Genomic DNA, 25,282 nt, shown 5'->3' with positions numbered 1-25,282 from the left:
GAGGTGAGCACCGTGAGGGGGATACGAGAGTATTCTTCGCCTTCAAAGCGATCTAGGGATAAGATTTGCGCTAGAGTGAGGTTGTGCACAACGACTCCGCGTACGTAGGATTGAGTCGCATCCTCATCGAGCTTGAGCAGAGCAGGGTATTCCTGCCCCTTGACTCGGCGAATCTCGTAAGAGGGAAGGAGAGCGGGAATGACTTGTAGGGCATCATCCGCAGTGGTGGTGGAAGAAGGCGAGCCTTGCAGAGGTTGGCGCAAACTTCCCGATAGGACGCGAGATAGGATGGCCGGGTGGACGAGGGTGCCATACACAAAGAGGGAGAAGGTAGCGGTCACACCTGCCTCACTTTTCTTGCCCTGCGAGGGTGAGGACGACATGACTGTCGTGGCGAGTGATGTACGAAAGAAAAGTTTGCCACGAGATAGAGCAGGATCGATGTTGGTGGTTGGGATAGAACCAGTCAAAGCTGGTCCGCTTCGCACTCGAAGACGCACCACCGCACGTCGTCAAGGCTTCTTCGCACGGGCCCCTGTCATTCAAGGCGGGCGCATCCAATCATCAATGACTCGGCGGCGAATGACAGCCCAACGGCGGCTTGACGGCCGTCTATCTATTCATCGCAGAGAGAGAGACAGGAGATGCGAAGATAGCAACTCATACATCAACTCCGTTCACTTCCAGATATCACCAAACGGATCGTCCTTGATGACTCCACCGCTCCCTCCGCCGCTCGCTGCACCGCTACTGCCCGTCGAGAAGTCGCCCCAGATGTCCGCCCCTGACCCAGCTGCTGAAGGTACTGCAGGAGCAGGCGCAGACGCTGTTGGTGCTGCACCGAAGCCGCCGCTGCCGCTGCTGCCACCACCACCAAAACTACCACTCGCCTGCCTGGTCTGCACAGGCGAGGTGGAGCCCCACGGGTTGGACGCCGCAGACGACCCCCACAGGTCTGATGATGCTGATGACTGCGTTGCGGCTGGCGCAGCAGCGGGGGCTCCCCACAGGGATGAAGAAGACGAGGGCGGTTGAGCAGGCTTACTACTGCCGCCTCCCAGGTCTAGCCCGCCAAAAGAGTCCAGCCCTCCGAACCCGCCGCCATTCGCTGGCGGGGATGTGGGCGAGGTGACGGCCGGTCTGCTGCTTGTGCTAGTATTGTTGAAGAGGGAGAGAATGTCTGACTTGCCTCGACCAGACGATGCTGCTGCTACTGATGGGGATGTCGCCGCAGCAGCCGGGGGAGGGTCATGCCAGTCCAGATCGAAGAGGCCGCCGCCTCCCCCGCCAGAGGTTGCCTTGGGAGGGGCAGCAGCGGCAGGAGCGGGCGCAGCTGCCGGCTTCGGTTGGGCAGTCGACCTTCCAGCTGCAAAGGGGGCGGGGGCTGCTCCGTTGCGTGCTGCAGCTGGTGGTGGTCCTTGGTCATCGTCATCAAAGAGGGAGGCGTTTGTGCGACGAGGAGCTGTCGTGAGGGCAGGTGCAGCCGCTGCTGCTGGAGCCGCGTCTCCTCCCAGCAAGTCGATGGCTGATGAACGAGGGGGCACGGCTGCTGTTGTTGACGCTCGAGAAGATGATGACGACGGCAATGGCGCAGCAGGTGCTGGCGCAGCTGCTGCCCTTCCTCCTCCTCCTCCTCCTCCGCCCTCCAAGACACTTGGATCAGGGGGTGGTGGACCGTCCATTGCCCATCGTCGCGTCTCGTACTTGCTTCTGATGAAGCTCTCGACCTTGTGATCTGGTGGAGCATGCCCAGCCTTCAAATGCGCCTCCCAGTACAAATTACACCTCTTGTTGCCCCACTTCTCAATCTGCTCCATCTGCTCGGGAGTCCAGATGTCCAAGTCGATTGATTTGACTTTGCTGATGTGCGTGCCCATGCTACGATGGATGCCTGAGCATCGAATGCATAGGAAGCAGCCGCTGCGGAGAAGAGGAGCCAGGAGTAAGGCGATGTGGTGAGTCCGCCTGAAGCTTCATCGCACGCTAGCGTCGCCCCACCGACTCACATGTTCCAGCTGGCCCACCTCGGGTCATTCTTCTTGCAGTCTGCGCAGGTGCCCGACTGTTTTGCGAGGGTACGAAGGAGCTTGGCGTTGCTCTGCTGCTGTTGCTTGGTTTGCGTGACTCTTGACATGTTGCGATACGGTGAGAAGGCGTAGGGTGTTTGGGAGGAGGAAGGAAGGTTGACGAGGCGGGAGCGGGCCCGTCATTGTGCCTGGCTACGTGCGCGTGTGTGTGCGTCGTGTGTCTCTCTCCCCCTCAAATCGAGACCAACGCCCGGCGCGCATTGACCTGGCGGAGCTGGCGCCAAGGCGGGAGGAGAGCCGGCCTCGAGCTGCCTCGAGGGCTCACTCAGGCGACTCAAAGACCGGATCCAGGCTCACACAAGCTTCCTCCCCTCTGCCCACCCTCTCCACTTTCTCTTCCTTTTCATCTCTACCAACTCTCTCCAAGGACCAGTCTACTCCTTCTCTACTCAAACTTGATGCCCGACCCCCTTCCCACCCTAGCAGGCTCGCGCATCAAGCAAAGAAAAGGCGTCGCAAAGTCACAAGCAAAGTTCGAGCCAGAAGCATTCAGGGACTCCCTCTTCTCCCATTTCGAAGCAAACGTCTCTTCTCCTACTGACTGGGATGGCTATGCCGCTGCACTAGACAAAGCTGGAAACACCCTCGACTATCGCAAATATTCCGATCAACTCTTTGATATTCTCATCGCAGGGGGAATCCTCGCCCCGGGAGGAGCGTACGAGGATGAGGAAGTGGAGCTCAGTAGCTTCAGCGTCTTCGCCGCCAAGAGTGACAAGGTCGAAGATGTCAAGCCTTACATTGGGGTGATCGAGAAGGTCATTCGTGCGTAGAAGCGCCTCGGTGTTTGATCGTCCATCTGGGGAGCGTCGCGCTGACTGTATGCTACCCATCATGCGCCGCGCTCAGGACGCTACAAATTTCTGCAGAAGCCCCTCGAGGAGACAACTCTCACTGGTCTGCTGCAGTACATCCAACGCTTTGACAAGGAGCAGCGTGCCAAGCTCGCTACAGCTACTGCCCTGTTCATACAGTCTGGACTCGTGGGAGCTCAGGTGCTCCAGGTGCTCCAGAAGGACCACCTAGTCAAGGATGGTGGGTGCAAGGCGGGCAACGAGCTGCTCCTCAGCATTTGATTTTCCGAAGCTGACCATTCTCCTCGCTGCTTCCTCGCGCAGAGCTCGCTCTCTCCTTCTTCGACTCCTATCTCTCCTCTTCTCTCGTGGACCAGCCAATGGACTCGCTCGGCTCGACCCTGCGCAAGGGAGGGATTCGCGACCCTCTGCTCTTCTTCCCACTCCAGAAGCGCGGTCAGCCGGGCATCGTTACCAATCACTTCAGGCAAGTGGGGCTGAACCAAGCCGCCGAGTACTGGCAGAAGCGCGCCATCAAGGATACGCGCGAGGCCGTCCTTGGCCGATTGGCCGAGATGAGGAAAGAGCCTGAGCCAGCCGCTGCAGAGGGCGCGGACGAGAGTACTGCGTCGGCCACTACGAACGGTGGCGCCTCGTCGTACAGCAATGATGAGATTGTCGAGTTCTTGCAGGAGCAACGTGCCAAGACGGGTCTCTCCATGGAGGACTTCACGCCCATCCTCTTCGACGGGCTCACCAAGTCCCTCACCCACCCAACGGACCAAGCTGCAGCCGAATCGAACGCTGTTCGCCAGGTGCAATCCTTTGCACCGCTTCTTGAGCCCTTTGTCCCCAACAATCCCAAGGCCGAGATCTTGCTGATCAACAAGGTACAGCTCTGGTGCTACGAGAACGACATGAGGCTGCAGAAGGCATTTGTGCCCATCTTGAAGGTCCTGTACAATGCAGACGTGATCAGCGATCAGGCCATCCTGTACTGGTATGGCAAGGGGGCCAGAGCGGAGGGCAAGGCCGAGTTCTTGAAGGCTGCTGCGCCGTTGGCCAAGTATTTGGAGGAGTTGAGCGATGATGAGGAGGACGAGGAGTAATGCCGGGATGGGCAAGAGGAGTCCGGAAAGGGGCAGAAGGGAGTCAGTAAAAGACACATAACTGTACGAACAACAAGACGCAGTTGCATCATCATATTCAGGCGTGCGCGTGAGACTGAAGGATGTGTATCGTGATTGGTCAAAGAGGAGAGTAGGTCTATGGATCGAATCGATCGTTTATATGATTCGGTAGGTGTGAAGATTAGAAGGTGTTGGCGTCGAGGCCGAGGTCTACGGCGACAATGACATGTTGGGGTTGGAAGTCGAAGTGGTAGTGAGAGGCGCTAATGATACAGATTTGGTGGAGCAAAAAGAGGGGGACCGAGGCACTGTGTGGTCTGAGAGACTTCGAGACTTGAACCTTGAACGGGAGTCGCTATGATCTCGTGTATGTTGAGTGAGAGCCTTGTAAGGCCCTATTGAGGCAGTATCGATTGAGGCGGGGGCAAAGCGCTGCTCATCCTAGTGCTCGCCGTCAGCCGTTGCGCTGCAGTGGAAGGCGTCTCTGCCAGCTTGGCCACACCGCGTCCCTTTGGCCAGCGATGCGTCGCGCTTGGCCCCTCGTCGCTGAGGTGGAGACTCTTGCCTGGTGTGAGAGAGGACGAAGTGCTGGTGGCGGTGGTGGGCGTGGAAGTAGTGACGGTGGCTGGGCCACTGACACTTTCCGTCTCGTCATCCTCCCTCTTGGCCTTCTCCTCGCGTAGCGCCCATAGAGCCGACTCGAGCTGCTTGTCGAAGGCGGCTGGCTCCTCGACTACGGTAGTGGTAGGGACTGCCGCCTTGGAGTCGCTGAAGCTCATGCTACGCGCAGGCGTGTCGCATGGAGTGGTGCAGGCCGTGTCCACCGTCGAGTCTGATGTACGGCGAGAGGATGTCGTGCTGTCACCTCCATCGGTGGCCAAAGAGTCGGTCGAGTCGCGTCGGCGGTAGGACGATGAGCTCGAAGTAGAAGAGGCACCAGATGATCTCCTCCTAGCTGTTGCGGAGCTGCTAGCCCCACTGTTGCTACTACTGGTAGTCTTGGCGCTGCTCTTTTGCGGGGCCGGTTCTTCCATCTTCTTGGCCTGACCGCGCCCGTATCCTTCTTGATCCCACACCTCCATGTAACCATACCCCTCTGGCCCGCCCCTGTATTTGCCAACGACGCGATCATCCTCCCCACCGTAGATCTGCACCTCGCGATACTCATAGTGACCATGCCACCATAGGCCTCCTTCTTCCCATCCGATATCCTCCGTCTTGACAGGGACGTAGAGGGTCGACTTGGAGGTGTAGTCTTGCCAAGGGAGAGAGGGCGAGCGAGCGGGCTTTTCGTCGGGAGGTGTCAGGGTGATCGAAGGGATGACAAACCCATTGCGTACCACGGGGGCGGCTGAGCTTGCTGAGCCTCGACGCGAGGAAGATGTTGAGGAGATGGACGAGGCGCGACTGAGGCTGCCGCTACGGCTGCCCATGCGCGAGTAGTACGAGTCCTTGGGCGACTCGCTACCGTGAGCGTGGCCGCCACTGGGTATCACTGATGTGAGGGGCGCGATGCGTGATGATGAGGCGAGAGCCGACATCTTGGCCGTGTGGAGAGTGGATGGAGGAGGAGTGGAGTAGTAGAATTACTTCGGTGGTCGATGTACGTGTGATGGCGCAATGTTACGACGACTCTAGTACGACTACAACTGACCCGCAGTTGCTATCAGCAAGGCGATCTTGATCTCGATGTCAACGTCGGCGATGATGATGGTGGTGATGAGGGCGATGGCGTAGCTGTGTATCGACAAGGATCGTGAGGAACCAAGGCAAAAAGGCAAGTGGGGCTGACACACGACTCTGGTCTAGCCTGAGATCGTCTGTGGTGTCGGCGTGATGACGAGGAGCGCAGAGTGAGATCGGACGAACCAATCAATGTGAGAAGACGCGGCCAGGCAAGGCAGCGTTTCCGCCTCAGCGATGAGTGCTGCTCGTCTTCCCGCCGCCAGGTCGCCAGCGGGCCTTCAAAACACCCGCTTCACTAGGCCTCTGTAGCCCACCCACAACCCGCCGCCCATCGATCTCGACCCTCCTCCGCCCTGCGCTCAAAGCATTCATCCTCCTCATCGACCACCATGCCACTTAATTTTTTTTCTTCTTCTCGCTTTCAGCGCGCCCAAAGACCGAAGCTTGTTGTTAGCAAATATCATGAAAGCCCCGACGCAACCCATCGAGGCATCGAAGCCCAAGAAGTCAACCTTGATCGCATTCGACGCCTGACTTCGGGCCTTGAGGAGAGCCAGAGTCCGGCGGGCGAGGCGGGCGGGCGGGCGGGCGACAAAGCAGCGGCAGAGGTAGGGCGAGTTCGTGGAGCGGAGAGTCAACTCAGGCGCGATGACGCAGCGTGAAATCGCAGTCATCTGGGAGGCTGTTCAACCGGCCACGGCTGCTTTAATCCTGGACCCTGAATATCCATTCTACTTGCGGGCGCCCACCACTTTACGGGGCTTCATCAGCATAGAGACGGCGATGATCCCGCTCCTCATCGTCAGGCGAGGTATAGAGCAATTCGGGCCCTCGTACTAATGCAATCGGTGGTCATCGTCATGACCAGGTCGAGGAAAGCGAGATCACTTTACGACGAGCGAGCTCTCTTGGCAGCTACGAGGGACGAGCGCCTATTAATGCGCAGTGGCCCTGTCTTCTTCGCGACCTCTCATCGTATCCACGCCTGCCCTGACTGACTGGTAGACGGCGACCCGGCGTTGCATTCTCACGACTCCCCACACATCACCCCGATGCGAGGCCGATGATGATCAATCTCAGCTTCGTCTCAGGCTCTCAGCTTCAAGCTGATCAATGATTACCCACGACAGCGGTAGCGAGTGGCGTTCTCAATTATGACGACCAGCTCGAACAAGGATGAGAGAAGAGCCTTTGTCATGGCGCCAGACCCTGATCGTCATCTTGCTGCCTAGCTCGTGAGACCAGTGAGCCCCAGATGAGCCAGTCAGTTCCGCCTTCCCTCGCCTCGCCGCGCCTCGCCTCGCCGCGCTCTCACACTTCTCCACCTGAAGACTTCACCACCTTTCTTACGCTACCCGTTCACCTCTTGTCAGCCACTCACGCACGTCGCTACTTGAATTGGCCAGCCAAGCTAGCGAAAGCCACAGACGACATCTTCTTGGACCCTGCGTATACATCGGCACCCATCCAAGCCCCAATCAAGCGAAAGCCACCTTCTTCATCTCCCCCACATCGCGAACGTTTGAAAGATGGCACAAGACAGGCTCGACGGGATCAACCCTTGCGTGAGTAGAGTAGCGACAGCGGGACGAGGACGTGGCGCAGTGTGGGGATGAGAATCGCCATTCGGCGAGGTGTTAGCGTGGGAGCGCGGGGTGGTAGCTCGCCAACTGTATCGATGCGATCGATTGACGGGAAGGGGTGTGAGGGTGCGGGGAAGCGAGAGCTACACTGTCGGGGAAGAGGTCGTGAAAGGAGCAAGAAGGAAAGGCACGCTGACCCTTCCCCACCTCTTGATCCGTCTTCTCGCCCACAGCATGAGCACGCGTAAGTCTTCTCTCATCTCCCTCTGTCATCCCTTTTCATTGCTGCTCACCTGTTCTCCCCTCCTCTCGCTTGGCACACAGCTGTGACCTCCAAGAGTGTCTCAACAAGTATCCCACACAGCACGATAAGTGCCAAAACATCCTCGTCGACCTCTACCGGTGCTGCAACAAATTCTACGCGACCAAGGGTACCTCAGCTCAGGTAGACGCCTGTCCGATCCCGACTGCGACCAAGAAGAAGTTGGAGAGCCTGGGGCAGAAGGTCGACTTTAAGGCATAGACACAGCATCAAAAGATCGCACAGCAAAGGTCGTGTGGAGATCGAATAGATTTTGAATTGAAAGAGAGAACGAGTGGAGAGGTTGATGGCTCTGCGAGCGAGCTGGACAGATTGACGAACAACACGAGCTGCGAGCTATTTCGCAAGACGCGAGGCGCTTCGTTTTCTGTGGACTGAGACTGAGGTGGAGTGGAAGGTGATGATGATGAGGCTAGACTAGCGAAGCCCTTCATTGCCAGATTAGGTTGTGGTGGTGGTGATCGCTTCCGTTGACGCCTCTCCCATTCAGTAATCACTGTCGGACGCATCTGAGTCTTCCTCGCCCGACGAGCTCTCCGACTGCACCAGATCATCATGCCCGGCTGCAGCCCCAGCGCTAGGCCCAGCCATAGCCATTCCCTGCCCATCAGGCGCGCGATCGAAGCTCTGCAGCTGCTCTTGCAGCCTCGCAATCCTCGCAGCCTCTTCCTCCTCATCCAGATTCTTCCTCTTCTTGCCTCCCGTCGCCTGCTTGCCGGCCTTCCCGCTCCCACTGGCCTTCGCCGTGCCAGGCTTAGGCCCAGGCTTCTTCTTGGGCTTGACCACATAGCGATAGAGCTTGTACAGGGTGCGAGGGGAGAGGTCCTCAATGTCGAGCTCGATTTCTTCGTCGTCATTGGCGTTGGGCGGCTTGTCTTCGCTGATGATCTGAAGGGCACCATCAAGGCGCTCATCGGAGAGTTGGGTGATCTTGCGGGCGAGCTCCTCTTTCTGCTCCCAGCTGACCGAGCGGACGTCCTCGTCGTCTTCGGACCCATCGTCTCCGCCCTTGGTCTTCTTTGACTTGGACTTTTTCGGCGCTGCGTCCGTCGATGCTCCTCCAGCGCTCTTCTTTGAGGAGGCCGCCTTCTTGCTGCTGCCACCCGCAGCGCCACTGGCACGAGGCTTCTTTTTGCCTGCCTGTCGCTGCTTGGCCGCTTTCGCCTGACGCTTGAGCTCGGCCAGCTGCTCCTCAAGCTCACGAATCTTCTCCGCGCGCAACCTGTCCTCCTCCTCAAAGTCCTCCTCCCCGTCCCCGTCCTCGTCCTCGTCCATGGCCAGCTCAGGAGTCATCGCCTTAGGCTTCGGCAGCTTGCGCATTTTCTCGTTGAAGATCCCCTCGAGCTTTTGTCCCATCTTGTGCACGTCCTCTTCTGGTGGGTTGAACGTGTAGCAGTTCTGGAAGAGCAGGCGCATGTCGGCCACAAACTCGTCCTTGTCCTCGTAGTCTCGCTTCTTGATCTTGTCCGCAATCATACTCAGCGAAATGGGCTGCTTGATCGTAGCGTAGTAGGCGGGCGCAAAGGCGAGACTACGATCGGGCAAGTCAATGAAGACCCACGAGAGTTCGTAGTACGTCTTGGAGAGGTCTTCAGTGAGCTTGAGGCAGAACTTGAGCTCATCGGCGTTGACTTTCGCCCAGTACGCCGCCTGCTTAGGCGTCATGGCCTTGCTGTTCTTGCGCTTGCGGCCAGAAGAGGCGGGCTCCTCGTAATGCAGATCGCGCGGGGGAGGAGGGTGGATTTCTCGCTTCGGACGGCCTGCAGCATTGTCTGACGAGGAGCGACGAATTGTCGGGACCGGATTCGAGGGGCGACGGACGGCGGCGCTCGAGCCAGCAGCAGCGGTGGAACCGGTCGCGCCAGCTACGGCCGAGTCAGCGGCGCCCTCGACCGGCATCGAGTTGAGCTGTTTCGCAAAGACGGCGTCGAGAGCCTTGGCTCCCTGCGAGATGGCGTGGTCCGGCCCGTTGAACCGGATGCAGTTGGCAAAGACCAGTCGCACATCGCTCTCCCACTCCTGCACGCTCTTGTACACATCGCGCGACAGGTCAAGCCCGAGCTGCTCAGCCGTCTTGGTCTTCTCCGTTGGCTTGCCGCCCTTGAGCGCCGAAGCCGTCATGGCGAGTTTAACGTCGATGGTGCCCAGGTCCATGGGCTTCTCGATGATTTGACGATACTGCGGGATGTTGAGAGCCACCGGATCGACGGGCTGCAGGAAAGCGGGAGCTTCGGGACGCTGCTTGAGCGATTTGACGCTGTTCTGGGCGAACTTGATTTGCGCTTGCGTCATGCCGATCGTGGAGGGATCGGCGGTAACCGCTCCGAGCTGCGAGCCTTCTGCGTGCGCAGGAGGGGCCGCTATGGCGGGAGCTGGAGGTGCAGCCGCAGCCCCCGCTGGCGTCGCGGCGGCAGGTGCGGAGGGAGTAGCACTGGGACCAGGCGATGTCTTGAGCTTCTTCATAGGCGGCTCCTCGGAAGTTGGAGCACCACCCATACCGGCAACGGCGGGGGCGACCGAAGAAGAAACGGTCCCATCAGCCATTACTGCGTCTTGCGTAGTCGCCTCTTCTGGTTTAGTCTCGCCATTGAGTGAAGTATCGGCAGGCTTGGCCTGATCATCGACGCCGACCTGTGATGCCGGTTCTGCGATCGAGCTCTGCACTGGCGCGACAGGCTCAGCTGGTCGAGGAGCATCAGCTGACGTTGGTGCTGCGTTGCTAGTGGAAGAGACGGGGACGGCGACTTGGTCGATTGCTTGGCCTCGTACGTCGACTGGGCTGAGGACCGATTCGTTCTTGGGCGCGACTGCCTCTGTTGAGGGAGGGGCGATCTCTGCTGCAGGAGGCGCTGCGCTCGATGCGGGCGGTGCATCTCTGGCGATTTCAGCTTCCTCCCTGGCATCATAGGGATTACCAGTGCCCGTGGGCGGAACGATTGGCTGAGGAGCAGACGTACTTTGCCCAACATCAGAGGTCATCGCTGGAGTTTGAGCGGAAGCTGTAGCTGCAGCTCCTGACCCATTGATGGGTGGTGCTGCAGCATCGACTGGCGCGGATGCGACGTCGGATCGCATGTCGCTGGTAGGAGGCTGAATGACGGGTCGCGTTGAAGTGGCAAGATTGTCTGAAGCCGTTGGCAATGGGTCTTGCACCGCTGCTCGTGCTGCTGCTGCATCGGCCGTAGAGTCTTGTGCACTGATGTTGATGCTCGGTGTCTGTTCTGCCACGCTAGGCATCGTAGGCTTGGATGTAGAGTCTACGATGGTGGACGATGAGGAAGAAGTAGTTGATGGATGCAGCACGTCGCGTGGCGCGTCGAGACGCGCAGATGAATCCAAACCAGCGCCTCCACCGCCAACATTCTCCCCACTCGGCCCACTGCCCTGACCTGGAGCTGCGGGGACGCCGTTGGTGTTGTCAGACATGCGTGCGTGAAGCAAAGGCTATCGTGGCACGGGGTGATGAGAGAGAGAGTGACGGATGGGCGGAAGGAAGGACGTCAAGAAGGTGCCGTGCTGCTCAGCCTCGATCGCATCCACTTGATCAATGCCCAGGCCAGGCGTCGGAGCCGATGACCAAGCCACGTGGCGTGGCGTGACCGTGCCTCGCGCCACCAGCTCATGGAGAGTAGTAGAAGGCAATGAGGTGTCTTGGTTCAAAGACACTGACCATGGCCCAGACACCACCTCATAGTTCCACAACGGTGGTACCATACATAGTCTCAGCGCATCGCAACCTCTATATGCGTTGTTGTCCTCTTGCGTCCTTGCTTCGTTGAACCCGCTGCCTATTTCAAGTCGGATCGTCGCCCCCGCATGGCTGCCATCCGCTCGCCCCGTCCGCTTTCTCGCTCGTTTTTGTGAGGCTGAGCGTCGTGCGAGGATGAGCCGCCGCCTGAGCCGCCCGGCGTTGCCTCTGTCCGCTCTCACTCTCACTCGACTCAAGTCGCACTGTGGGCTGCTCGACGCCGGCAGTCGTCATCGTCACCACCAAATTTACCCTCCTGCTTCTCTCCTCTCCTCCTCCTCCTCTTCCTCCGCCATCTTCCCCTTCTTCATTCCTCCACCCACTTCCATACGTCGACGACTGTGTTCCTGCAACTAGCAAGGGAGACGGATCGTCGACACGCCATCCCTTTGCCCGACTTTCCTATTCCTTGTACCGCCGGTCGTCGTCCGACTCGTCTCAAAGGAATCGCAACCGCATACAACGACTGAACAGCCTGCCAGTCAGACTCAATCCAAGACAATCAATCACACGACACAACCTCGTCTCGCCTCGACGACGACGACGACGGCTAGAGGGTGCGCTGGCCTACGCTTCCCTCACTACCAAGCCGCCTACGCACAACACCTGCTCGACATCCAATCGACTGCCGCCGTCAACTCAACGTCCGCCAGCGTCCTCCTCGTCTTTTCACCCCACTCGTCATCGCCCGCCATTCCAGCAGCGATAGAGGCTCAGAGGAACTCCACCTCGTCGGTGGCAGCTCCCGCCTTCCCCTCAAAGGCGCAGCTGGAAGCAGAGTTGGCTGCTGAGCAGCAGCAGCAAGCAGCGGCGGCGGCAGCTCATGCTCACTACGATGCCCCTCACGGAGCTTTGCGTCGCCCTTCGTCCTCATCCTCGCCGACATCTGCATCGCCTGATCGCCAAGACAACGGTCCCAGCGAGCTCACTCTGATTGCCTACTCGGCATTCATGGGTCTGAGTAGTCTCATCTTCGGAGGTCTCACGCTGTTGCAAGCTCGCAACAGCAACGATGCTGAGGGCGCAGAAGGTGCCAGTGGCAAGCCGCTCTCTTTTCCGGAGATGTTGCTGCAAGGCGCTAGCCTCACCTTCTCTCGCCTTTTCAAGAGGATTGCTGCCGCCTTCCTCATCGTGTTCAGCATCGATACCAAAGATCTAGTGACTGGTCTTCTCATCCTTGTCATAGTCCTCGTCGTCGCCTATTGGACCAAGCCGTCCGACGCCTCTTTTCGCAACTACCTCACCGGCCTGTCGCTGCATCAGCATCTTCGCCACATCCAAGACCAGCAAAAGGGCGGATCGGCAGCAGCAAAGACATCCATTGCCAGGCAGCCAGCCTCTGCGGCGTCGGAGCAGGCACTGCCCTCGGATCGAACGTCGCCTCACGTACTCACTTTTGCCAACCGTATCTCCATCTCGCTCCGCACCCCGCCGTACGTTCGCCATGACTATGCGCTCTTCAGCATCGTTATGGTATCGCATCCCCCGAGCCCCTGTGCTCCTGGTCTAGCGTATCCGGCGTCACGTCAAGCGAAGAGTGCCTGCTCGACGTGCAATACGCCGGACGCCGCAGTCCATCGTCCGCGCAACTCATGGTACGTTGGCGTATTTGGAAGATGGTGGCATGGAGCTAGTGAGGTAACAGATCTGCAGCAGACTAATAGCAACCGCAGCGGCGATGTGGGTAGGAGAGGTGGCAAGAAGGGAGTTGATCGATCTGCAGCGGTAGGCAAGGGGGTCGAATATGGCGTGCTGGAGATGAAGACTGGTGATGCGGATCAGCGCCAGGCAAGCAGAGATGATGGACGAGCGCAGGATGATGTGTTACCCCACGGCCAGCAGAGCGCTGCCGTGGCAGCCAAGGCAGCGAAGCGCAAGACCAAGAATTCGCTACGTCTACGCGCGTCGCAGAACACCGCTCCACCCACAGCAGCTGCCCGTAGCACGGCAATCGCAGCTCAACGCAACATGGCCGATGATCTCCCGTCGCCGCAGCACGTTCAATCGGATACGACCCAACCTCCCCGCGCCGCAGAAGGGGCAGCTCCGAACGCTGCCGAGAGCAAAGATGCCACAGCGCTTCAATCCGACATCGAAGAGCTGCGTGCCCAACTCGCCTCACTCAAGGGCTCAACCGACTCTACACAATCCCAGCTGCAAGTCCAACTGGAAGAGCTTCGCACCCGCAAAAAGGACGACGATGCAGCTCGTGCAGATCTCAAGGGGAAGATGAAGACACTTGACGAGGGGAAGCGATCCGCCGAAGCTGCGAAGCGCGACGCGGAAAAGAGGCTGAAGGCTGCCCAGCAGGTGCGAGAAGGTTTGCAGAAGAGGGCAGACGCTTCAAGGGCTGCGCTTACTTCGTTCCAGGAGAGGGAAAAGGCAAGCGCCGAGAGGCTGAGCAAGGCTTTGAGCGGCGGGGCAGAGCGTCGCGCCGAGATTGAGAGGGAGCTGGCCGAGAAACAACAGAGCATCTTGGATGCTGAGAAGGCTCTGGCCGAGGTTAAAGACAAAGTTGAGCAGTACGAAAAGGTCGTCCTCGAAGAGCAGGAGAAAGTCCAAGCTGCCGAGACATCGCTGCAGGCCAGAATGAAGACTAAAGCTCAGCGGGCCGCCGCAGCTGCGCAAGCTGCGTACCAGGCACAACACCAGCAGGCTCAGCAGGCCCAGCAGCAGCAGCATCTTATGCAGCTCGCTCATGCTGACCAGGTGGCTGGCGGAGCGTACGGGAGCCAGTATGGATTTGGCGAAGATGATCAAGCGTGGCCACGTGGCGAGGAGAACGAGGGGCTGTACCAGCCATTCGCACCTCTTGCTGGGCGACGAGCGTCTGAGGATCAATTCGGCAGATCAGCTACTGGCTTCTACCCTTTCGGCAGCTCAGCCGCCGACGCCTATGTCCCCGGATTTCAGCACCAGCAACACGGCCTCGACCAGCACTCTTCGCCCTTCGGCACCGACAATGCTCCTCTACCTCCCTCGCACGGCGCCTACCACACTCCTCGCCACCCGCGCAGCATGGCGGACCTCTCGACCCGATACGCGGAAGACTCTTCCACCCCATACCAGCCCAAGCACGCAGGCTTCCCGCCCGTCTCACCCTTCAGCACCGACCTTCTTCCGTCCAATCTCTTCCAGTCAATAGAGGATGAGGCCGGCCATCCGGCCGGTACGAGAAGCAGGAGCGACACAATTGAGGCTGCGATGGGCAGGTTCGGGTTGGTTGATTCAGACACATCCGACGCGGAGGGGCAGGGCCCTGCAGAGGGTGGTGAGCAGTCAGATCGCGAGACGGTGGATGGTGTCCTAGACGGGGATCTCCTCCATCCCTTGTCCGAACACGAGAGCGAGGATGAGGTTGCCGCTGCTGCAGGACGTGAGGCTGCTAGCCAGCGTGCCAGAGTGAAGCCAGCAAGAAGCTGGTGGGGCTCGACCAATCGGGCGAACAGGCAAGCCAACGCCGGCGCTGGGGAAGACGCAGACCCAGAGGACGATGACGACCACGACGAGTCCACAGGCGCGGCGTCCGGCAAACGCAAGTCCTTTGGGATGTTCCCGCGTCTCCTCAATCCTGGGGCTCGCGCCTTCCGCAGTGCCTCTCGCAAGCAGGCAGACGCGGATGCGCTTCGCGGCCTTCAGCCTAATGGTTTTGGGTCTGAAGGCTACCTTGGCCCGCCTGGAGCACGAGCTGGCGTCGAAGGCGGCAGCGCTGCGGCAGGTGGAGCGGGGGCTGGACAAGGATCAACACCATTTGACGCGGTCCTCCGAGCATTCGAAGCCTCGAATCCACCGGACGAAGAAGAGGGCCGGAGATCCTGGTCAGCCTTCGATCAGTGGAGCCAACGTCAAGGCCTACCTTCCCGACTTGCAGGTCCAGGACATGAGCGCACCCCGTCTGGTGGCCTGTCTGCAGCGAATGCGAATGCTTCACCTATCATCCCGTCGGGACTGGGGCAGGAACCCTTCAATGGATGGTCAGAGGACCTCTTCCAACCTCTCGGACGTACGACCTCAGCCGGAGCAAGCATCGGAAGCAGCGCGCAATCACAACCTGACCTCGCTGCGACCGCCTCGGCGTCGCCTGCTACCAGCCGAAACAGGTCTCGCTTCGCGTTCTGGTCGCAGAACAGCAAAGGGTCACTCAATAGCCTCAGCTCTGGGGCGAGTGCGAGCGGCAATGGGGGTGGAGCGGGCGGAAATGAGCGCGGCGCTTCTCGGGAGCGTCTCTCGACGTCAGCCTCTTCCTCTTCCTCGACCAATGCCAACAATCGACTCCCCGCCACCTCTCCTCCGGGCGCCGACACGCCTACAACGCCTGGGCAGGAAGACGTCTTTGGCTCCCTTGGCGCCGACTCGACGAGCGAGGCGGCCGCAGCGTCTCAACAGCTGGGCACCTCGCCTGCCTCCATCGTCTCGTCGTCTTCTCGCCCTGGCGCCGAGCCGGGCTCTGCCAAGCGCAGGTCCTTCAGGTGGCCCAAGAGGCAGAACTCGTCGTCTACGGCAGTGGGAAAGGTGGGGAAGGAAGCTAGCTCGGCGGCAGGTGATGATGTTGCGGAGGAGTAGGCTGGCTCTCCCTCATCGCCGCATCCAACGCTCTTGTCCTCGTCGTCGCTCGCTGTTCAGAGGTCGCATGCCTCATTCATTTCGTCCTTTCATCCAAGTCTCTCCCTCTCTCGTTGTCAGCCCCGTCCCCTTTGCCACGCTTCGGCGCTTCGCAATGCATCGGATTGCTGCCTCTGCCTCTGCCACGCTCTGTCAAGCCTTGCCTGCTCTTCCTCACCCTGCCTGACATCGGAGTCAGTGACTTCTATTGCTATCGTACAATGCTGGGAGATTCAATGGTCCTCTCGAAATCTCACCCGCGTCCCCTCCAAGAAGGCCAGGAAGGCAGCATCCGCGATGCCTTGGCATCGCTCCTCACCACCAGGAGGAGGGGCGCGCTTCGTCTCTCTCCTATTCTGCCCTTCTTCAAGCGGGTCAGGCAAAGGCAACAATGCGTGGCTCTTCGCCACGGACCAGTCGTCGTACGCTTCTGCCGCCCAGTCGCGCGGAGGAGACCGTGAGAGGGTGGTAGGCCAGTCGTGGGGCTGCGTGGGTATAAGGCCCTGCCCTGCGCGGTCGTCGGCTCGTTCGTCGGGCGATAGTGTTGGAGGTCGCCAGGTGTGCCTGCCGTAGCCTATCGTAGAGGGATCGCACGCCCATGCTACTACACGTCTGAACTGCCCTTCCGAGAGGACGTGCTCGTCGTCCAAGGCGCGGAGCACCTCGAGTCTGATCTCTGGGGGTAGGGCAGTCAAGTCCATCGTGTCTGTAATTTTGTCCTCAGGATAGCTGAGCTGTGACCGACACCCCAATACCCTGGCCTTAGCCAAGAGCAGAGTAGCGGCAGCTATCACAGCTGACCTGTCTTGGACGTTCTGCCAGAGGTGGGCGTTGAGGGCGGAGCGCCAATTAGCGGATGAGATGTGGCGATAGCAGCGGGGATCTCCCGGTGTGAGAATGGGGTGCTGGCGAGCACTGGGAGATGCGCTATTGTTCGTTGGATGCGGGCGAGTGGAGCCTGTTGAGGAGGAGCTGCTGGTAGCGACATCAACGCTTGGCATCCCTTCCCTCTCGTCCCTCCTTCTGGCTCTTCGCGCCTCAACGAAGCTACGGCCGATGCTGACCGTCCTCCTTCTCCTTTCAGTACCTTGCCCGGTCTGAACCTCGCTACCCTCTCCTTCTTGATCCGAGTCCACCTCCCCCGGCTGAGAAGTAGCGAACAGCTCGACGTGCGTCAAGCTTCTGTTCGGCGTGGAGTGTGACCCTCCAATGGCGGCGGCGACAATCATGCGGACCCCGCGAAGAGTAAGGGCGCACCCATTAAGGGTGAGAAGCTCGAGTTGAGGAGCACAGCCGCGGCGTGAGGATGCAGTAGTCGAATCGTCTTGAGAATGTGCGTTAGTCTCATTGCTGCTCCGAACGAGATGCGCTACACTCGCAGCAGCTCGTAAGGAATCCTCTCTCTTCACCTCTGCTCCCGTCAGCGTCAAGCTCATCCTCAGCTCGCGTAGGCAGGGCGCATCGAGGCCGTCAATAAAGTCGCAAAATGCCTGCGGGGTAAGTTTGGTAGATGAGAGAGTGACTGTCCGTAGCAGAGAAAGGGAGATGCTCGACGTCAAGCGACGAAGGTCGGGGACTGTCTGGGCGAGCCAAGGATACATGAATGAGCGCCATGCCGAAAGATTGGGGTCGCGAAGGGCTACGTACCCGCGAGGAATTCATTACTAGCTCAAGTGTGGTGAGAGAGCCATGCTTCTCCACCAAGCGGGCAATGGCATCGTATCCTACGGCGGTGCAGTTGTAGTTGGAGAGGGAGAAGGTGCGGATGGGCAAGCGGTTGGGCTTCTCCCTGCTGCTGCCCTCCTTCGCGTTCCATCCCCAAGGATGCTTTCTCATCTCCTCTGCCAGCCAGTCACAAAGCTCCGCCACCTCATCCCCCCAACCGAGGAGGGTCAACTTGCTCACCCGCAGTGGATGGTACTCATCGTTTTCGAGCTGACTGAGCTTGGCAATTGCAGAGGAGGGAGAATGGTCGCTCAGGTCAATGTGGTGGGTCGCGATCGGTGGCGGGCGCCCTTGCATAGCATAAGGGCGCAACAGGAGAGTAACTTTGCGCCTTGACTTGGTGAGGTGGAATGTGAGGGAGACAAGCAACGAAGCCACGAAGCCAAAACGTCAATTCTCTCCCGCACGGACCGTGGTCGTTGACGTTCTCGCGCCCGGCTCTCTGCGTGTTACTTCATAATGTGCATTCCTGAGCTCGTCCAGTTCGACCGGCGCTTGGTGGAACGGGAATCAACCACGCTGCCGCTTTTTCCTGCCGCGTGCCATCCCGTCTCATCGATCCACAGCGTCGTGTGACGACTTTTTCGATTCATTTCACACTCAACACCTTGTCAAGGTAGAGCGCAAGGCCACCTCACGACATCGTACAATCTTTTCTTTTTGCTTTTGATGACGCCAGCGACGAGGAGAGGTCGAGAAGAGGTGAGCAGGGTGAAGGAAGAGGGACACGGAGAGTTGCGAAGCATTGCGCCAGTTCGAGGCTCGCGCGCGGCACGAAGAGGCGCTTTCTACTTAGAGGCCGCCGTCAGCCGTCAGCCGTCAGCCATGCCGCGGCCAAGCAACAGCCTCACGCCAGGCTGAGTAACTTCTTCGGATGCTATTCCGGAATCTTCAATTTACAATGCAATGCTTTTGAACCATATCATGCTGAACCAACGCCATTGCCACTTCTCGTCATGCTGCCACTACGCCTCTAAATCGAGAGATGCGCCATCGATGCCGGCAACACCTTTGCCGCCGCTGCCTGCGCCTTGGCCTTGGCCGTCTCCACGCTCGTCGAAGCCCGTCTTGCCTCGCCGCCAGAAATGGCTAGAATTCCAGCCGTCTTGGCCTCAGCATCTGCCAATGCAGAGTCCTTCTCACCCTCGCCCTCGCCCTCAACTGCAGGTCGCAGCGGCAAGCGCTTCAGTAGCGAGTCCGTGACCTCCCCTGCCCTCCATGCGCAGATGCTCAACAGGCTGTCACTGAGACCATGCGTAGCCTCGTTGCCGCCGAAGGAGTAGATGTTGGGCTCGAAGCGCGGGCGAGCGGCAGCAGAGTCCTCGAACTCGCCGCCGTTGTTTGCCAATGTCTCGTCCGACGTGGAGCTGTTGCGGCGCGACGAGGCCGCAGAGCGCTGTCGTGACGGGGAAACGGAGGTTGAAGGTGAACGGCTTGAGCTCCGTGCCTTGGGGGTAAAGGAGTCGCTCAAGTATGGCACCAAGCGGTAGTCGCGAGTGATCCCGCGTACCCGCTCGCGAACCATCTCCTTGGCCGCTTCGTCCTCTCCAGCCATGGTGCGTGTATCATCATCATCTGAGAAGCCGAGTGCTGCGCGGCGCTTCGAAGCGTTCTCAACATCGAGGATGGGGAGGTGGTCGCGCAGGGGGCTAAGGAAGTTGAGGCTGTCTGCTCGGCGGATGAATCCAGTACCCATGAAGACAGCATCGAAATCGAGCATGGTGGCTGGCTCGGCTGTCTTCATAGATTTGATGACGAGGCGGACTCTGTGCACGGGAAAGGAGTCAAGTTAGTCTGGGCGTTCCTGCAATGCTTCATCTTGGAGCGCGCACTCACTGCTCCAGTCCATCCACCTTGACAGTATCCGCCGTCTCCACGAACGTGTTGGGCGTAATCTCCACCCTCCCCTCCGCTGGCCCATCGCTACCCGGGTACAGGGCAGGCAACTCGATCTTCTGATCGTACATGACCTCGCTCAACTCGTTCAACACATCGTTGCGCACCACCGAGTAGTTGGTACGCTTGAATTCCGTGCGCCACGCCTCGCGCTCCTGCTCGCCTGCCTTCCAGAATGCATCGGTGCGCTCCGGGTCGAAGGCGGCCGAGTTGACGAAGGACGAGTCGTCGGAGGGAACAATCGCTGAAGCGCGGAAGATCATCTGGATATGTGCTGAGGGGAAGGTGCGACGCAGGTGGAGGAGCATCTCTGCTGAAGATTGACCGGCACCGATGACAGCGAAGCGCAATGGCCAGTTCGTCTTCGAGGCGGGCGAGCTTCGACCCAGGCGTTGCTCGACGGCAGCGGCAAGCTCGGGCTCGATTGCGTTGAGGGAAGGGAGGAAGGTGCCCGAGTGGACGATGCGCGAAGCCTGCTCCCAGGGCTGCTTCGGGTAGATGTGCGAGAATTGGTGAGGGATGGAGGGGCTGCCACCCACGCCTACGGTGATGTTCCGGGCGAGACGGACCACGAGCTCGTCTGAGCCATGACGGCGGGAAGTGATGCGGAGCAGCCTTACACTGTTGCCCGTCGAGGCAGGCTGAGCCTTGCTGAGCGCGTGGTCGACGCACGAGGGCGAGCTGCCGTAATTGGCAACGGGCTCGATGCACACGACCTCCTCGCCGTAGTTTACCAGGTGGCTCAATCGCTCTGCGCACCAGGTGAGATAAGCGCTCCATTCTCTGCGAGAGGGGATGTTGGCTTCGCGGTTGATCGAGGCCGAGAGGCGTCCCATCTTGTGGAGGTAGTTGACGAAGGTGAATGTTGAAGTCGGGTCGCGCATGGTGGCAAGGTCTTTCAGAGGGGAGACTTGCAGCTGGGCGCCGGGGAGCAGAAGAACGGGGTGCCTATATGCGGGAGGCAAGTATGAGGATGAGTACCTGATCATGCTGCGATCCACCGCTGCTGCGCTTCACTCACCAAGCAAAGCTGGGACGTCGCTCCATGAAGCCAAACTTCAGTCCCCTCTTCTGCGCCTCCTCTGACTCGCTCAATGAGATGGCCAGAGCGACATTGGCCGGACCTGAATAGGGCAACAGAGGCGGACGAGAGAATCAGCTGATCCTGTTTCCTCAATGGCTGCTCGTTCTCCCTCCGCCAAACTCACCAAAGCCAATGCCGAAGAGATCATAGATCTCAGGTTCCTGTTGTTGCTGAGGTTGCTGCATGCTGGGTGGTGTTCGATGAGGAGAGAGCGGCGTGTAATGTAGTAGGACAAGGTGAGTGAGTCGCCTGCTGTTGCTATTCGTGCTCCGTGGTAGGTCGCGCTTTTATTGAGGCGGCGACTAGTTGACAAAGGCGTCGATGTCGTCGATCATCATGATGCCACGATCAGGGGCGAGCAGCGAGAGGTTTGGGGCGTCGAGTCCAGAGTCAAGGCGGGGGCGAGTCGGCGGTAGTTACGGTGAGACCCAAAATTGGATTTGAAATCCATTGTCCGGCGGAAGGCGGGACAGAAGCAACGTCAGCCGCGCAGGTGGGTCGTTGTAAATCCAGATTGGGCCCAGTCGAGAGCACAGGGCGGGGTGAGGTGTTGCAGTTGGGTGGAGATGCGGTCGATCGAGCAGGGTGGATGGAGCGGAATCAGGGTTGAGGGAGGGGGGCGTGTGGGTGCGGGGAGCGAGCATGAGGTCAGCACATGCGCATGCCGTCGTCGCCGAGGCCAATTGGGAATTCGCGAGTTGCGTATTCGCAAATCGCAAGGAACATGAGACGTCAAAGGATGGTGACGAGGGGAAAGCAAGTCTGGGTATCGCCCATCGTCATCTCAATACCACACGTTCGCTTGCCGACGGTAGAGGAATGACGTTGCCGTCACACCCGCCGGTAGACAGCGGACCGAGGCAAGAGGAGAGAGGGCGGACTCGCCATCACCGCAACCAGCCAACACCGCCTCATCGATGGCCATCCTGGTTGGCGGTCGCCGGACATCCTCGTCCCACTCATCATGCCATCGCAGTCGATTCGGAAATGGTATGGCTGGCCAAGAGCGACGTCTCGCCCTCCAGTGCCTGCGGACCGGCCCCGGCCCCGCAACTACCGTACAGTGTCTGGGCCTACTCACGTTTTTGGTGTGTGCGAGAGTGAGAGTGGCAGGCGATGAAGCGACGCTGCTGGTAGTCTGGGTGGAGCAGAAGTGGGGAGGTGGAGAAATAGTGGGAGGGGAAAAAAGAAGGGAGCGGGGCAAATTTTTTATCTTATCGATATCAGGGAGGCAAGACAGGAAGAAACAGGGCGCGGAGAGGCCGATTTCTCGGCGGAACGAGACTGTCAGCTTTGACTTCTTCCTCGGCATCCAACCTACTCTTGCTCGAACCGATCATGTGTGTCTGTCCCTCGTCTGTGTCCCGTCACTTCGGCAATGAAGCATGTCAATGCACCGTAAACAGACTCGCTACATTGGCTCCCCTTTGCCGTCTTGTCTGGTACCTGTCCGCGAATCCGAGTCGGTGTGAATGCTGTGCGGGCATCCGGGCGAGAACAAAGTGGGGTCACGACGTAGGCGGAGCTGCCGGGCGTCTCGGGCCTCTCGTCTCCCAATTTGGGCTCAGCAAGATGCGCTTCGACTGTGTACGCCGACGAGGGTGCGAAGGCAAAAGCAGGCATGCGACGACGAGCCTTTTGCTGCAACTTTCAGCAGCTGTCGGGCAATGCGGGCTCTTGCCCGCAAACGACGATGATGGCGAGGAGCTCGAGCGGGGCGTCAGGTTCGCGACACTTTCGGTCAGGCATGCTCGGTGAGCATAGCATGACAGCCAGCATGCGTGCATCTGCCTGAGCAGCGGATGGCAACAGACGGGGCATCCCGGGTCGCCGTGGTCATGGTCAGCAGCGGCAATGATGGAAGGCCACATTAAAGCTCGTCGGTGCTAGCGACGACGTCGTGCAAACTCTAAACCCAAGAGTCTAAGCTGGTGGCCACCCCATTTTCGATCGTGCGAAGGTCTCTACCCCTCTCACCAGTGATGCCCCCGTGTGCCCTGCTTCCGCCAAATCAGCGGCAATTCTTCTTCTTCTTGCCAGATCGAGCCTGCACAGCGCCGCAACATCCAGCAACGCAACACTTTGCTGCTCGCATCGCCGTCATCGCTAAGTTGTCGCCGCCCTGCGTGAATTAGCCTTCTGAGTTTTTTGGGCAATCAGATTACGACGGCGTCGACGACGACGGTTTGCCGGTTATTCAGAGGAGCGAGGCAGGAGATCGGCACCATTGTACCTACCGCTGTGCATTCACGCACGCATACTAAGCGCTTCGCTACTGGTCTTGCTTTGGGCTTGGCAAACGACGGAAACGACAGACGGGGACGACGGAGACGACGGGGACTCCGAGAGGGCGAGGAGCAAAGGGTGCGTTAGGCGTAGCTCGGGGCGGCGAGGAGGGACCGCACTGCACCACGTGGCCTGAGCTCCACTTCCGTCCGGTCGCTGTCTTATACGCGCGCGGCTTGGCTCTGCCATTCCTGCGCTCCTCACCAACTCCATGCCGGTAGTCTACTCGATCGCCATCGCGACGCACAGATCTCCTATGGACCGCACACGCAGCTCTCTGTACAGCACTCCTGCCCACTGACGTGGCTCGCGCGGCACACAGTCGATTTGAAAAGGGCATTGAATCGATTGGCAAGATTGGTCAAATCGCAAGTTGATCAGCGTTCAGCGAGTCGCCCCGAACGCAAGATGTTGGTGGAGAGTCATGTGCATGAACGAGCATCGTCCGACTCGCTCGCCGCCAGCAGCCAGCATCCTCCGAGTCAGGTCTCTTTATTGACCACGACGCCTCTCTCGGTCGTCATGTTGCGTGCGCTCCACTCGCTCCAGTCGTCCGCCTCCTCACGCTCGTCCCATTCGTCTCCCTCATCCCATTCGTGCAGCTCGTCATTATCGCCGATGAGCACACTCGCATTGACGCCGTCTCGCCCGTCGATTTGGCTCCTCTCTACCGTGGGACCACATCGCCTGAGTCCCTTTTCATGAAAGTGGTCCAGGGCATAGATGGACAGGTACTGCGGCGGAGGCGTCTGGATCGGCCACTCGCAGTCGTCTTTGCCGCTCCATCCTCGACAAGTGGTGAATGTTGTTACAGGCCACGGGCAGACGGCAAAGCTCCTCCAGCAGTAGCACATGCCTGACATTGCATGGCTTGCATGCTCACCGAAGCCACGATAGCAGCCCTTGTCTGTGCAAAGAGAAGGCGGGGAAGGTGGGCGGCGACGACAAAGAGGATCAGACACGCTCATTGGGGGCATGCGGGTGTCACACTCACCCATCTCAATGGTCCGCTTCCCGATACGGTTCCAGGTTGCCACCTGGCGGCCATGCCCGACTCTGGGCCTCTCGTCGCAGCGATATGTATACGTTCCGTCCTGCGACGACCGGTGAGTCAGTCAAGCGAGTGAACTCGCAGCTGCGGCTCGCCCTACTCACATGATTGTCGATAGAGTGGGCTTCGCAGAAATCGTGCCAGCCAAGCGGTCCTGGGTCGTGCGTGCCCAAGTCCCAAGTGCAGACCTGATGTTTCGCCACTGCATTCTGGAGGGACAGGAGCAGCATCAACGCGAATACACCTGGAAGGAGCGGCGAGACGAAACGCATCGTGATCGTAGTAGGCATGGAGTAGTGGCAAGCTTGGAAAGATTGCAGTCTGCAGAAGGCAGCGGCAGCGCGAAGAGTAGTATGAAGCCGGAGCTGGATAAGGAGCTATCTGATGAGTTTGTCAAGCAAGCAGCAACGAGCAATTTCGCCGCGCTTCCTCGGCCTTTTCTACTGCTCGGAGGGCAAGTGATTCGTTCTGGCAAAACAAGTGGGCTCGGGGGAACACCGGTGAGAGTGTCATCTACGGCCGTGCTCTGGTAAGCATCTGGGTCGGCGTTGCTTTTGACATGAGCGGTGAGATTGAACGTATCCTCGATATGAGATAGCCTCTCTCATCTCGGCGAGCTGGTGGCAGCCATTTTCGGATCATGGTCAAATAGCATGGGAGCAAGGCAATTGCGGTGCATCATCTTGCAAAGTACAGTGGTTCGAAGGATTGGTCAGGCGGTATGGAAGGGCGGCATTTTCACAGTATCGTCCGTCACCGTCAGCCCAGGCCGCACACCACTGCGGACGCCGCCTTTTTCCGACTCAAAGAGCATCTCTGTTCACTAGGACAACGCGTTTCTTCACGAAGCCCGTCGGCGTCGTTCTGTTGTCAATGAACGCTCGAGGACTGGCCGAACTCCCGTCGTCGAGGAGCATGGTCGCATTCTCACCGTCTCGCCTGCCAAGCCTCGGCCCACATTTCCCCACGCCATCCTCAGCAAAATGTCCTCTTGCATAGATGGAGACGTAGTAGGGGGCAGCAGTTGGGAAAGGCCACTCGCAGTCATCGTGGGCGCTCCATCCAAAGCACGTCGGAAAATTTGACTCCGGCCAAGGACACACTGCGAAGGAATGCCAACAATGGCACTTGCCTGGATTCGAGTGCCAGGAGTGCTCAGCGAAGCCCCGGAAGCAGGGTTTGTCTACAGTATGTGTGAAGTTTTGGAGGTCGGTGAGCTCTTTTTGGAGGAATGCGCTTCGTTGCCCTGCACTGACCCACTTCAATGGTACGTGGTTTGATACGGCCC

The 25,282-nt window shown here is 59.2% G+C and overlaps 9 protein-coding genes across 9 annotated transcripts; 4 read left to right on the top strand and 5 right to left on the bottom strand.

Moving 5' to 3' along the window:
* Positions 1-1,637: 1,637 nt before the first annotated feature.
* On the bottom strand, positions 1,638-2,134 carry BDZ90DRAFT_223064 (Arf GTPase activating protein; the record flags this gene model as incomplete). Its single annotated transcript, XM_025504554.1, has 2 exons — positions 1,638-1,920; positions 2,007-2,134. Coding segments are annotated over 2 exons (411 nt in total), but the record flags the coding sequence as incomplete, so codon positions are not given.
* A 238-nt stretch (positions 2,135-2,372) lies between these two features.
* Positions 2,373-4,023, top strand: BDZ90DRAFT_233951 (eukaryotic translation initiation factor 5C). The gene is made up of 3 exons (XM_025506832.1): positions 2,373-2,852; positions 2,937-3,122; positions 3,206-4,023. Exons 1-3 carry the CDS (start codon positions 2,486-2,488, stop codon positions 3,988-3,990), a joined length of 1,338 nt encoding a protein of 445 aa, XP_025360114.1. The 5' UTR covers positions 2,373-2,485; the 3' UTR covers positions 3,991-4,023.
* Positions 4,024-4,106: 83 nt separating this feature from the next.
* Positions 4,107-5,997, bottom strand: BDZ90DRAFT_233950 (hypothetical protein). The gene has a single exon (XM_025506831.1). The coding sequence runs from the start codon at positions 5,550-5,552 to the stop codon at positions 4,407-4,409; it is 1,146 nt and encodes a 381-aa protein (XP_025360113.1). The 5' UTR covers positions 5,553-5,997; the 3' UTR covers positions 4,107-4,406.
* Positions 5,998-7,226: 1,229 nt separating this feature from the next.
* On the top strand, positions 7,227-7,803 carry BDZ90DRAFT_262149 (hypothetical protein; the record flags this gene model as incomplete). Its single annotated transcript, XM_025508450.1, has 3 exons — positions 7,227-7,262; positions 7,514-7,524; positions 7,605-7,803. 3 exons carry the CDS (start codon positions 7,227-7,229, stop codon positions 7,801-7,803), a joined length of 246 nt encoding a protein of 81 aa, XP_025360112.1.
* On the bottom strand, positions 7,610-11,102 carry BDZ90DRAFT_233949 (Bromodomain-containing protein). The gene has a single exon (XM_025506830.1). It carries the CDS (start codon positions 11,026-11,028, stop codon positions 8,089-8,091), a length of 2,940 nt encoding a protein of 979 aa, XP_025360111.1. The 5' UTR covers positions 11,029-11,102; the 3' UTR covers positions 7,610-8,088.
* A 171-nt stretch (positions 11,103-11,273) lies between these two features.
* BDZ90DRAFT_281325 (hypothetical protein) lies at positions 11,274-16,135 on the top strand (the record flags this gene model as incomplete). Its single annotated transcript, XM_025509355.1, has 2 exons — positions 11,274-11,306; positions 11,795-16,135. The coding sequence occupies 2 exons, from the start codon at positions 11,274-11,276 to the stop codon at positions 15,911-15,913; spliced, it is 4,152 nt and encodes a 1,383-aa protein (XP_025360110.1). The 3' UTR covers positions 15,914-16,135.
* A 50-nt stretch (positions 16,136-16,185) lies between these two features.
* On the bottom strand, positions 16,186-18,036 carry BDZ90DRAFT_281324 (hypothetical protein; the record flags this gene model as incomplete). The annotated part of the gene is made up of 2 exons (XM_025509354.1): positions 17,600-18,036; positions 16,186-17,532 (listed from the first exon to the last, which is right to left on the bottom strand). The coding sequence occupies exons 1-2, from the start codon at positions 17,972-17,974 to the stop codon at positions 16,186-16,188; spliced, it is 1,722 nt and encodes a 573-aa protein (XP_025360109.1). The 5' UTR covers positions 17,975-18,036.
* A 614-nt stretch (positions 18,037-18,650) lies between these two features.
* On the bottom strand, positions 18,651-20,842 carry BDZ90DRAFT_223209 (hypothetical protein; the record flags this gene model as incomplete). Its single annotated transcript, XM_025504565.1, has 4 exons — positions 18,651-19,443; positions 19,514-20,521; positions 20,595-20,697; positions 20,782-20,842. 4 exons carry the CDS (start codon positions 20,840-20,842, stop codon positions 18,651-18,653), a joined length of 1,965 nt encoding a protein of 654 aa, XP_025360108.1.
* A 2,672-nt stretch (positions 20,843-23,514) lies between these two features.
* BDZ90DRAFT_66772 (hypothetical protein) lies at positions 23,515-24,693 on the top strand. The gene is made up of 3 exons (XM_025509764.1): positions 23,515-24,049; positions 24,127-24,523; positions 24,589-24,693. Coding segments are annotated over exons 1-3 (702 nt in total). The 5' UTR covers positions 23,515-23,745; the 3' UTR covers positions 24,590-24,693.
* Positions 24,694-25,282: the final 589 nt, after the last annotated feature.

The sequence above is a fragment of the Jaminaea rosea genome (genome assembly GCF_003144245.1).
Source record: "Jaminaea rosea strain MCA 5214 unplaced genomic scaffold BDZ90scaffold_14, whole genome shotgun sequence".
Lineage (NCBI taxonomy): Eukaryota > Fungi > Basidiomycota > Exobasidiomycetes > Microstromatales > Jaminaea > Jaminaea rosea.
This window is presented reverse-complemented; position numbering and strand designations above follow the sequence as displayed.